The sequence below is a fragment of the Danio rerio genome, chromosome 9 (genome assembly GCF_052040795.2).
Source record: "Danio rerio strain M-AB ecotype USA chromosome 9, GRCz13ab, whole genome shotgun sequence".
Lineage (NCBI taxonomy): Eukaryota > Metazoa > Chordata > Actinopteri > Cypriniformes > Danionidae > Danio > Danio rerio.
Window position 1 is genome coordinate 13221171 of NC_141029.1, and position 13091 is coordinate 13234261.

Genomic DNA, 13091 nt, shown 5'->3' on the forward strand with positions numbered 1-13091 from the left:
TTCCTGAATACATATTAAATCAGGCACATTTGTCATTTCATGTATAACTTTCTTAAATTCTTGACCATTCGCGATTAGACTCCTGGCATTCCATTGTATTACCCTGAATGTCATTTTATTTTATTAGCCTTTGCTTGTCTGGGGGTTCTTGAGGGTTTGAGTTACTCTCAGGTTGCCCTAGTAGAGACTGAATTCCCTCCATTGACACTTCTGTTATTCCAAGATGACGAGTTGCTGCAGATATTATGATTTTTAGTTTCTCTGTTCTTTTGTTAGTTTGAGCTGTACAGTTGATTACTTCTGCAATGAATGCTATAAAATTTACCTTGCTGACCATGAGTAAATCTGCATCCTGATTTGTTTTGAGAGTTTCTATTGATTTATTCGATCTTTCATTTGCATTCATAACTTGATAGCTCTTCGTGTTTCTTTGTTCATCTTGAACTTTTTTTACAGCTTGAGCATATGACATATTATACTCTGTTTTGTATTTCATTGCCTCCACAGCTTGTTTTTGAGCATTACATCCTAAATACGCTGCACTATGAGGACCTCCACAGTTACAGCACTTAGGTTCTACTAGTTCCCCACATTCACCATATTTGTGTTCACCTCCACATTTACAACATCTTTGCTTTCCCTTACAAACTTCTGCAACATGACCCAGTCTTTGGCAGTTGAAACACCTTAATGCAGGTTTAATGAATGTTCTTACTGGATAACAAACATATCCCATTTTTACATTATCTGGCAGTTGCTTCCCATTCATGATTATCATCACTGTTGTACTTGGCTCTCTTTTCCCACTTCTATTTGTTGTTAACCTTTTCACTTCTATTACCTTTTCACTTAATAACTGATTTCTTAATGTTTCGTCTGATAAAGACAGCGGAACCCCAGTTATCACTCCTTTAATGCCACTAACCTCTCCTGGTACGTGGCATTTAACTCCGACTCCTCCAATCTCTTTCATTTTAATCAGCATTTCTTGTTGTTTTTTGTTCAGACAAAATACAAGAACTCGGTTGTTTGATAAATATCTGGCTGAATTTATTTCCCCAATAGCTTTTTTGAGCATTTTTGTTAATCTCATGGGATTATTCATCTCACCTATGCTTGAGAACATCATGATAACTTTATACTCATCCTCCATCCTCATTGTTTTGCTTCTTCCTTCTACTCCTCCTGTTGCTACCTCCTCAGAATCTGAACTTCTGTTCTTGCGCTTCTGAGATCTCTGTTCAACCTGAGACCAATCATCTTCCATATCTAGGTTGGTTGAATCATCCTCATCGTCTAAATTTCCTCCTTCACTCTCTTCATTCACACCACAGCTGTCGCTAAACCCGCTTCGGCATCTTTCCTTCGCCATTTTCCGCGCCGTCCGGGCGTTGAAGTCCACCCTCGCCGTCTCGCTCGACCCGATCAAAACATTAGCCGAAATAAAATCGACCTCCCAGTTTCAAATAACGTTAGTGGTTTATGGTTTACAGCAGGGTTTGGCAGTGATTGCTTGTGCTTTTGAAAAAATAATAATTTTGATAAATATTAGCCTATATACAAACACAAATATGAAAAAATAAACATTCTTATTAAAAGTAAAAAAAAAAGTATGTAATATTTTTTTTTCCAGGCAAATATCTTAGCATCGAAATAGTTGGAGGTTTACAACAAAATGTGTCGGTTATTGACTGTTTTTGAAAAAAAAAAAAAAATTGTCCTTCGATCGACCAATATGGAAAAATGTTTTATTTAAAAATGAAGAAGAAAAAAACAACAACAACAATCTTGATCTATTAAAACAAGGGAAACAAGATAAAACAAGAACCCACGGTTTGGTTTACAGCAGGATTTGGCAGTGATTGGTTGTTGTTTTAAAAATGTACACGTTTAATAATGTTTTTAAATACAAACACAAATAAGAAAAAAAAAACTTTTTTATTGAAAGTACAAACAAACAAACAAAAAAAAACTTGACCTTTTTAAACATCCAACTTTGATATAACTAACAAACTAAAATGTACATAAGCATACATCTACTTCTAAAAATCATACATTGACACATTTGTAAAAATTAAACTGGTTTTCAGGACCCTGCCACGACAAGTACTTTGACTACTCATTTATCATAAAGATTAGAATGGTTTTTAAAATATTTATAAAAAAAAAGAATAATTTGTAGTAAACAACACAAAGTGTAGGGTGTCACGATGGTGCAGTGGGTAGCACAATCGTCTCACAGCAAGAAGGTTGGTTTGAGCCCCGGCTGGGTTTATAGGCATTTCTGTGTGGAGTTTGCATGTTCTCCATAGGTTTCCTCCGAAAGAGTCCAAAGATAGCACTGAATTGAATAAGCTAAATTGTCTGTAGTGTATGTGTGTGAATGCAGGAGTGTACAGGTGTTTCCCAGTGTTGGGTTGCAGCTAAAAGGGTATCTGCTGCGTAAAACATGTGCTGGAAAAGTTGGTGGTTCATTCCACTGTGGCGACCCCTAATTAATAAAGGGACTAAGCCAAAAAGAAAATGAACGAAAAAACACAAAGTGTATTAAACATTAAATTATGTCTCACCTCCTAAAAAAAGAATAAATTTTATTATTGGATCATAATTTTTGTTATGGCTGGTCTATATCATATTTTATATGCCCTCAAGAATAGTAATATATGAATAATAAGTGACTAATGAGTGAAAACTTAAATATTAATGTAAAATGAGTTCATTAGATTTATATAAAACATTCATTCATTCGTTTTCCTTTTCTTAGTCCCTTCATTCGTCAAAGGTCGCCAAAGCAGAATAAATCAACTATCCAGCATATGTTTGACGTAGCAAATGTCCTTACAGCTACAACCTCCGTACAGGGAAACATACACACTTATTCACATTCATACAGTGTATTCAATTCACCTATTCCACGTCTTTGAACAGTAGACAAAACCGGAGCACATGGAGGAAACCCATGCCAACATGGGGAGAACATGCAAACTCTACACAGAATTGCCAACTGACCCAGCCGGCACTCGAACCAGCAACCTTTTTGCTGTGAGACGATAGTGCTAACCACTGAGCCACCATGTCACCCTTATAAAAAATATGATCTATTCAATTTAAAAACCAAGAATTGGGGTGAATCAATAAATTAGGGAAAATCGTCATCTTGGATTTATAAGGTTCTGCGTTCTGATTGATTTTGAGATATTGAGCTTCAAAGTTTTTGCATTCCATAGTAAACAGTATGTTTGTAACATTTGTCTTTTTAAATAAAAAGTCTTAAAATGTAAACGACTTATATATTAAAAAAACATCCAAAGGTTGTTTTTTTTAATAAGAATATGTGAATAACTCAATTTTGACAAAAATGTCAGATAGAACCTTATAATTCTAAGGTGACGAAATGTATTGCCATTTTAGTCAATACAACCACAGTGTTAAAACTGTAAATGAAAGTTTTGGAGTATGATTACATAATCCGGATTACATTTAATCAATTTCTACCCAGCACTGTTGATACTATTTGTTAATCTCTATACTTTATATAACTAAGTTGAACAAAAATAACCTCGAATGATTACGAAAAACATTCTTACAAGGTTAACTTAGGAAAAATAAATAGCTGCGTTTTGCAGTAATCAAATTGTATCATGTGCATGCAATTGTGTAAAAGCAAAGGACTCAAAACCTAAGGTCATTCAATAACACTTTGAAATAACCCACACTAATCTGGTGTTGAAATAATTTATTAAGTATTTTGTAAATCCAGTTACAAAAAACAAACAAAAAAACATTTGATTTTCATCCTCTACACAGGTTGAATTTTTCTGACCCTAATGATGATGGGATGCACTCTGACAATGAACTGACCAGCAGCTCATCGGATATATTAATGGAGCAATAATGAACTTCGAATGAGGTTGTGGTACCACAATAAAGAGTCTCTGATACCACAGTAACATCCTCCATTCATATTATCACTGTGTGTTATGTCACCAATGTAGAGAATCTAAACACAACATGCCATCAACATCACCATCCATACGTTAACACTATAACACTGAATAAATACCCAGGCCACCCATAATTATTCACTCTCTTTTAGGCACACAAAAACATCCTTCACTTACAAGCATGTAGGCTTCCTTGAAGAAAAAACAGACATTCTTAACCACCTTATAAAAAGGCAAACATATTTCAAACATCTCTTAAAAAAGGTTTCGCTAATAAACTAAAATGCATATATCTGTCTTGAAATAAGGAATTTTCAACTGACCTACTGTGTGAAAGAACACAAGGAGAGTCACAGCTTTTCTGCAGATATCAGTACAGTAGTAATTCTCGTCAGATCTTGTTGCTGTAACAAACGCAACACTGCACTGATTGAAATATTGAAATATTGCTTATGTCTTTATCCTGTACCTGAGCTTAACCCAGAAAACACCAATCACACAGAAAGCATTTTCCCATTGGTCTTCTATGTAAAAACAAGACGGATACAAGTTTAAAAAGTTCTCAAAACCTCACTTTCTTTCACTTTCCACGATCCTGTGTTGACCATTTTTAGTCAGCAAAAGGCTGAAAAGGAGAAACCGAATCCTCTGCTGAACAATGTAAACACAGCACAGTAGAATGTGAAAATGCCAATGGGAAAACCTCATCCGGGTCACGGCACCACCGCAGCCCCTCCAGTTCTACTTGCCAAAATCAAAACAGGATTGGAAGAGGACATCCCACTAAAGAATGCTAAAGACTGCATCGTCTAACATCAACAGCTAGTGTGTATTTCAAAGCTAGAGGAGTGAGGTTTACCTGCATACACTGTGAATCTCATTCCTTTCCGGGTCACGGCACCAACACAACTCCTCTGGTTGTACTTGTACTCGAGTGGGTTTTAGACAATGGGCACACTATCAAAGAACACTAGTGCTAAGTTCAGACGGCATGATTTTAGCTCCGATATTGACTCGCTGACAGACTTTGAGAAGTCGCAGACAAATGCCTGAAATCACAGGCAAATCTATGCTTGTTCATGTGAGTAACAATTACACTGTGTGAACTATCAAAAACGCAATCTGAGAGAGGCAATGAGTCGCTGACATGTGTGAGATATTTGACATGCTAAATATCTGGAGCTGTTGGCGATTCAAACTCATGCCATGTGAAATGTGTTCTACATCGGGGATCGCCTACTGCCAATGAGAGAGCAGCATTCCACTAGTATGGGTATCTGCAGGCAAGTGGGTAGTTTGGGGAGAAGTTAAAAGGGCTTCTATTGGGTCTATTTGGACACAAAGAATGGAGGAAAAGCTAGTGGAAATTTGGCTGGAGCACCTGTGTCTGTTTGACGTGTCATTGAGCAATTGCTAATTCACTTCAAAAGCCAGGTGAGCAAAATAAGTAGATTTTCTACCCCACTAAATGCTTCTTTCGTATTATGTAGTTAATAACAAGAGATAGATGACCTTGAGTTGTTTCCATGTCACTTCTTGTGTGTGCTTGGTTGTGAGACATAGTTTGTTGACTGAAACAAAGTTGTCAGCGATTCTTCTATTGTAATGCGGTGTGAAACCCCCTGTCGTCGATCCATCTTGCAGTGTAAACTCAGCAGCAATAGAACGATAACCCAGATGGTCATGTAATCTATTAAATCATGCAGTCTGAACTCGGCATAAAGGCCACTGCCTGTATCATCAATTGCTAATGGGTCTTTTGATGTGATTGAGGTTAGCTACATAGCTCTCACTAGCTCGCCTCCATACCATAGACACACCTTAACCTCACTTCCATCTGGGTCACAGCACCAGCACATCCCAATTCTTGAATGGCAGGTGGACACACTACCAAAGGACACTAAGTCTCTAGCGTAATTCGCTAGCAAGGCTTTTGAAGACAGAGAAATTAGATTTATCTGCAAAACTAGCTAGCCTCTGTTACACCAACATCCCCCTGCCATATCTCCAGTGCATGTTTACACTGAAAACAATGGAACTGCACCACAGTGGAATGCAAAAGCACAGAGAACACACAGTTGAAAATGGCAAGACGTAAAGGCAGAAAAACATTTCATCATTCTCTCAACCTTAGGAACCTGAGCGAAGGTTCAGTAACAGATTAACAGAAAGCCGTCTAAATGACGCAGATCTGCACAGAGCAGCCCTTGTGTGGAGTAAGGCAAACGGACAAGTTTTAACATGGCTGTTGACACTTTCGACGTGTGCAATCACTTTAGGCTATTAGTCTTTGAAAGCTCTCAACATAACATTGTTTCGTGTGTAACATTTAAGAACCTGTTTTGATCTGGTCACTGCAAAGAGCAACTAATAATCAGAAAACCAGGAGCACAAGAAGCATTCGGGACTTTGAGGTATTGCAATAAACATCTGCTGGTTAACTAGCTTTGAGAAGCATACTAATCAGATATTACTGGATAAAAGAACAAGTGCTGTGATGATTGACAGGACATTCTGTTGACATCCCGCCCCTTAGCGGAATCTCATTGGTCCAATATCCACATTCCACATAACTGCATATCAAATGTCAGATATAATAAGTTGGTAAAGGGGTGGTTGTCTACACACATGCAGATGTCTAAAAGTTTGTCTTCTCATTGGTTCCAGTATCCTAATTGTATATTCGCCAATCCACGTCCCTCCAGTTGAGTTCCTTTCCATCAGTCCGAAGGAAATCCATCTTGTCCTTGCTGTAATTGGTCAGCACTCATCACCTGATCCAGTTGCTCCCAAAGCTGGCCACTGATCTGACACTGCATCGTTTCTTAACAATCATGTTGATGTAGGCTTTCATTATTTTGGTGATCTCTCCAACCTGAGAAGAACAAAAATAGTTTATTTACGATGAAGGAAACTAAAGAAAACCTTTTTGCGTACTTAACTTTAAATGGCAGGACTGAAATTTCACAGGTTTCTTAGCTTTGGATAAAAAAAAAAAAAATCTTAGCTTTGGATGTCCATGATGTGAAATGAACTATGACAAAATGTTTACTTTAAAACAATCTGCTTACCTGAGGTGTCTCAAAGAACATGTCTCTCCCGTCCACTGTGATCTTGTATGTACTAGCGTGAGGAGCACCAAAGAAGACAATGTGCTCATAGGGGAAGGTCTCCAGGGGTTTGGCCTCTCCTCTTTTATACACAGACACGTTCTCAGCACTGACGCTGAGCCAGAGATCATGAGGGAAACCACCTTCTTTACACTGCACACAGAATAAAAATCATCAGATTAGACCATTTAATTGTCAGATTAGACCAGATACTATACTATATAGATACAGATCTTTCAATAGGATGCTAATTAAAATTCAACCCCCTACACCTCATTCCCATCTATGTCATAGTCCTAATGTAAACCCTCCAGTTCTACTCCTTCTCCCAATTGAGATTCAGTCCGGCATGTGGAGTGAGAGCACTAACAAGGATGCTAAAGGCTGTAGCCTATAGCATGAGTTGCTAATTCACCTTTTTAGACCAGGAGAGGGAAGGTTTACCTGTATAACTCTTACTAAAATGCCTCCATTACACTCACTTCTCTAAAAACTCTGGGTCAAGGCAAGAATGGAGAATGAGATTTAACTGTGCAACTCTTACTTGCTAGACACTTGTTGGACCATCTGGGTCACGACACCAACCATATAACCCCCCTTTAGTTCTACTCTCTTCTTCCCAATTGGGATTTAAAATTGCTCTCTTGAATGTGAGCTGGACACCCTAACACGGATTTAAAAAGCACTACATTTAGCTTGAGTCGCTAGTTTTTTTCTTGAGGCCAGTAGAGGTTTAAATGCACAGCCATTAAAAGTTTGCCTTCTTTACACTCACCCGTCTAAACCTCACTGATCTGGGTCACGGCACCAGTGTAAACCCTCCAGTTCTACTCTCTTCACTTAAGATCAGGATTCAAACTGGCATCTCTAGTGTCAAATTTTTTTGTATCAAACACTAGCAAACCTCGTGAGACTACAGGAGTTATCTGGATACTATTTGTATATTTAAAACACACTCTAATGCTAAATGTTATGGCACTTTTGGCCTTTTTTGAGCGTTAAGTAGAACCCCCACATATTCTAATATTTTGTCTACAATGCTTACCTCTACATCAAACAGCGTTGACCCATACCCAGGCCACTCTTTGATGATGTTCATGTATTTGACCATGGCTTGATGCTGATCCAGGCCATGCAGCCGACTCCATTTTTCCATAATACTGGCTCTGGTGGCTGAAGTCTCCTCCTTGATCCACATTTCCAGCATTTGTTCCTCCTGCATACTGCGCTGCTTCTTCATGGTGCCGGTCTTCAGCCCCCGCCTCAGAGTGCCATCCAGGAAGCTCGTCCTCCTCCTTTCTAGGGTTTGTCCCGATCCAGCTGCACCTCCTACTTTGGTGAATTGAAGTATGCGGCTGCGCAGACGGCCAGTGGGGTAGATGCTGTCCAAGCTCCAGTTGACCCGTGACACATCCCCATACAGGTACTGTAGACGTAAAGCAGCAAGGTGCTGGAGGGTGTCCTCATGCGCAGGGAAATGACCGCTTATTAAACTTTCATGAGCCTGGAAAGATTAAGGAGAACAAGAATTACACTTTACTTTCTTTAAAATCTGAAAGAATTCCGTTTTTCCATGGATTATACAACTGTATGGTCTAATTTGGAGTACAAAGGTGAAGTAAATAGTACGAAGTTGAAATGTGAGCATTGTTAGCATGGTTTAGCTAAGCTTCTAAAGACTGTCAGTATACAAATGAGTTTAATGCAAATCCATATGGAACTCAGACAAGTTAAGCAAGAGTGCAACAAATAGTATTACAAAAGTCTTTTAAAACATTGAAAATTATTCTTTACTCAGAATCCAGTCTTGTAATAGCTAACTAAAGCTTTTTAATTGTATTTTAAATAAAGGGAAGAATATGAAACACAACGTCTAGATTCTCCAAGTATAACTGACTGAATTAAATTACTGACCTGCTCAAACATGAAGACAAACTCCACTCCTTCCTTGGGCATGCTCTCCACATCCAAGAAACAATACAGTTTGAAGTACAACTTCCATGGGCCGTCTTCCTCCAGCTCACTTCCTGTCAGCCTAAAACAATCACAATGAAAAACATTTATTTCTGTGTGCAGTTAATTATTGGTGCATTATTACTTTAATAACAACACATACACTTTCTGTGAGCTAATAGATGCAGCTTGGTGTAATTTTACCTCTCGAACTTAGCCAGCACATCTGCCACAATCACCCTGCTCTCCACGGCACGGTCGATGCTGTTGTTATGCTCGAACAAAGCAAACATGTTCCTGCTGTCCTCCATAGCCAAGCCTCGGATTAGTTTCTCTACCACCTACACAAAAAAAAAAAGAGATAAAACATTTTTGCATGAGCCATCTAGTCAAGATTTGTTGATCCACAGGGGTTTCTGTTCTCTGTAGATCACATTTCCCCCTTAAATGTGTGTTATAATTGTATAAATGAATGCAGTTACTTTAATGATTTCATTTGTCTGCAAAATTATGCAATTCTGAGTTAGCTAATATGTGTTTTCTCTCTTAATGAAACATTTTTTTTTTTGGAATTACCTTATTTTACAGGTCACATGTAGTTAAACAGTTGAGTTTTACCATTATTAACTCCATTCAGCTGATCTCCAGGTCTGCTGGGAGCACTTAGCATAAATCATTGAATTAAACCATTAGCATCTCACTCCAAAAAAAAGGAGGTTGTGATCATTTTCTTATTTAAATCTTCACTCTTCAGTTGTTACATCATGTTCTAAGACTGAAGGAAAATTTCATTTCGCAGCACCTGAAAATTCTCCCTAGCTAGGTAACTAGGAAATAGCCCTGCATAATATTGTGCCTGCTGCAGCCATGGTACTGCATTAATGTTCCTTGATTATTACTCTAGTATAGATCCTTAGTACACTATGTAACTAGAGGAGAGTCAACATTTTTTAAACATTTTTGAACAACATGCTAATGGTCTAATCTGATTCAGTGATCTATGCTAAGCTTAGCTAAGCTAACAGTGCCTACCCCAGATCGGTAGATCGGCTGAATGGATTAAAAAATGGTACAACTTAACTGTTAAAACTATGGGATGGGAGCTGTAAAATGAGACTATTTCCAAAAAAAGTGGAGTATTCTTTTAAAACTCTTTCATCATTGTATGTTTTGAGTTAAGCTGTGGATTAGATTTTATTAGTCACCTCTCCTGCTGTAGTGTGAGAGTTGATTGAAATCTTGCAGGATCCTCCACCGTGGCAGTAAACAGTGGTTGTCATCTCACGTCTGTTCAGGAGGGCGATGATCTCCTCTTGTGAAGGCACAAACTCCCGTGCTTTTGTCTTCTTCAGTGAATCACCAATGAACACAGCGAACATCTCAATTTCTGCTCCAGGGAACAACTCCTTTATCCTAAAAACGAATGAGAACAAAAATATTAATGTTATCAAATGCAAAATTATCTGTGCTCAGAATCAGTGTTGTTAGCTAAAACTATGAAATGAAGGTAAAATTAAGATATATTTATCACTTTAAAAAATGTAATATTTTTGTAAAAATATCATTAATGATGACCCATTGCACTCCCCCTCTTAATCTTCTCTTTAGATTAGGAATTTGCAGCTGATAATAACTAAACTAAAGTTGAAGGAATAAATAAAGATTCAACCCTCTATTCATTCATTCATTCATTCATTCATTCATTCATATATTTTCTTGTCCCTTTTTTTAATCCAGGGTCGCCACAGCGGAATGAACCGCCAACTTATCCAGTCAGTTTTTACGCAGCGGATGCCCTTCCAGCCGCAACCCATCTTATGGTGTATATATGGTTATGAAATAGAAAAAAAAACATAATGAGGAAAATAACTTTAATCTCATCAAGCAATGCACACTAACATTAAAAATGAAGACAAAATATAAAACCATTTATTTAATATTTTAGTTGTCTCTGAAAAAAAACAATTATATAAAAATATTTTGATGAAAATAGGGTTTTTGAAAGTGTACGGAAGTCGGTATGTTTAGGTAAATTGCTAAACTGAGTGGATTGAGATAAAGATCTCCTTTGGTGAACTTCGCTTGTTGCTTTACTTTGTTGTGCACAGCATCATGGGAATTTTTTCTGTACAAATTACGCTTTAAATATGAATGTTTTAAAAATAGCTTAAAATAATGCAAGATTAATGGGATCAAACAGATGGGTTGAACAAAAGTAAATGCAATTGATTAACAACTTTTAAGATCTAGTAGTTATTGTTAAAAATTAAAGGCATAATTCACCCAAAACTTCAAATTCTGTGATCATTTACTCATCATTTACTTGATCATTTTCATAGCAGTTTTTCCTACTATGAAAGTCAATGGTTTTCAGATTTCTACAATATATATATATATATATATATATATATATATATATATATATATATATATATATATATATATATATATATATATATATATATATATATATATATTAGGGATGTAACGGTATTGTAAATACCGTCATACCGCAATATTAATTTTTTTCGATATTACCGAAGTCGCATGACTCGGTAAAACTATAGGTCTTCTGAGAAAATTTGCTCAGGCGAATGAAGCGAACGGGAGGTAACGAAAACTACAATTGCCATCAGCCCATGCTTGACCATCATCCCTTGCGGTCTGTTGTTGCTACAGATCCAGTAATGCGGAAATGGAGTGTGCTGCTAGAAGCGGAGATGAAAAGAGCTGGAAAACTCTTAAGCAGGTCGCACACCAGAAGCGCCGCTCGGCGCCACGACACGGCGCGTACATGACAGATTAAAGTATCGCACACCAGACGCGCACATTCGAATGATATTTAACATGAAACTAATCAGATGGCGCTCTGTGGCGCGGCTGAAAAATGAACTGCGTCCTGAGCCGTCTCTGGGCGCCGTCGACTTGCGGCGCCGGTGTGTGTATCCTGATAGAAACCTATGATTAGAATTCTAAAATACGTGGCGCTGCGCGGCGCGCCGCCGAGCGTCGCTTCTGGTGTGCGACCTGCTTTACACGCACAGTTCAGTCCTGCATTATCTCCGTGTAATTTCAGACTTCGCAAGTTTGATCAAGGCTGCAGTCTCTTCTTCTCAGTTTGATATGGAAAAGCAGATTATACCGAGGACATGGGTAAATCTTCAAAGGGAACAGTGTACTTTATAACTTCATTCACATCACCCTGGCTTCGTTGTTTCACTTTCTCAACAATAAAATGTAAACATGATTTAAGGAACTGCCTATTTTCATTTTAATATTAGCAACTTAGACAGCAGAAATGTTGAGGCGTCGTGCTGCATATATGAGCGTCATCTTCACTGTGTGGATATTTATAACAAAACGGAGCCGATAACAACTGCCTCCTTTCAATTTCAGTGAAAATACGAAACACAGCCCCTCTTTTGCTGAGTATCAGTTTTAATAATCGATAATGGCCATTTTAAAAGTATAACATACAATAAGTTTTTACATTATAGGAAATAAAGGCGATCAGTCAATATACAGAATGTACGTGGTTAAATTAATCATTAACTTATCTTTGCGCTCAGCCAAAACACGTTACCTGAGAACAAGTAATAGATTCCAATGCCCAAAGTCAGGGAATATGTCGTTAGATAAAGACAACAAGATAAATGAAATATCCCGTTTAATAAATATAGTGAGATTAGATCCAGCGGGAGATGCTTGATGAGAAGTCCGACTAGCAGAGCTCTCATCTGGGTAGATGGGCTGAGTGTGATTAAATGTTGAATGTGATGAGTTTTCAACAATACTAAATTGAAACTTTATTTTTTTACATGGTTTAATAATTTTTTGTTATTAAAATTGAAGTTCCTGTTTCAAAGCTAACAGATAGATGGCTAATTTGTATGTCATTGACACTTTTGGAACTTTTTTGGAGTATTTTCATAAGTTTTGTTTTTTCCTGTAAATGATTCAATAAATACCATACCGTGACATTCATACCGAGGTATTACCGTACCGTGAAATTCTGATACCGTTACATCCCTAATATATATATATATATATATATATATATATATATATATATATATATATATAT

The 13091-nt window shown here is 37.4% G+C and overlaps 3 protein-coding genes across 5 annotated transcripts in view; all 3 read right to left on the minus strand.

The window, feature by feature from the left end:
• LOC147842282 (uncharacterized) overlaps positions 1-1448 on the minus strand; it is a 164318-nt gene extending 162870 nt beyond the window's left edge. Inside the window, exon 1 of the mRNA XM_087267568.1 lies at positions 12-1448. Coding sequence (XP_087123694.1) covers positions 116-1372 — 1257 coding nt within the window. The 5' untranslated portion in view covers positions 1373-1448 and the 3' untranslated portion in view covers positions 12-115. The remainder of the gene's footprint in view (positions 1-11) is intronic.
• The window catches only part of LOC141376079 (uncharacterized), a 996984-nt gene that overhangs the window by 292550 nt on the left and 691343 nt on the right, over positions 1-13091 (minus strand). The gene's annotated exons all lie outside the window — the stretch shown is intronic.
• myo10l3 (myosin X, like 3) overlaps positions 3722-13091 on the minus strand; it is a 157177-nt gene continuing 147807 nt past the window's right edge. For all 3 annotated transcript variants that reach the window (XM_087267542.1, XM_087267541.1, XM_087267540.1), the window contains 6 exons: positions 10213-10420; positions 9212-9348; positions 8969-9089; positions 8100-8558; positions 7016-7207; positions 3722-6819 (listed from right to left, as the gene is read on the minus strand). In XM_087267542.1, the coding sequence (XP_087123668.1) occupies positions 6715-6819; positions 7016-7207; positions 8100-8558; positions 8969-9089; positions 9212-9348; positions 10213-10420 (1222 nt within the window). In that variant the 3' untranslated portion in view covers positions 3722-6714. The remainder of the gene's footprint in view (positions 6820-7015; positions 7208-8099; positions 8559-8968; positions 9090-9211; positions 9349-10212; positions 10421-13091) is intronic.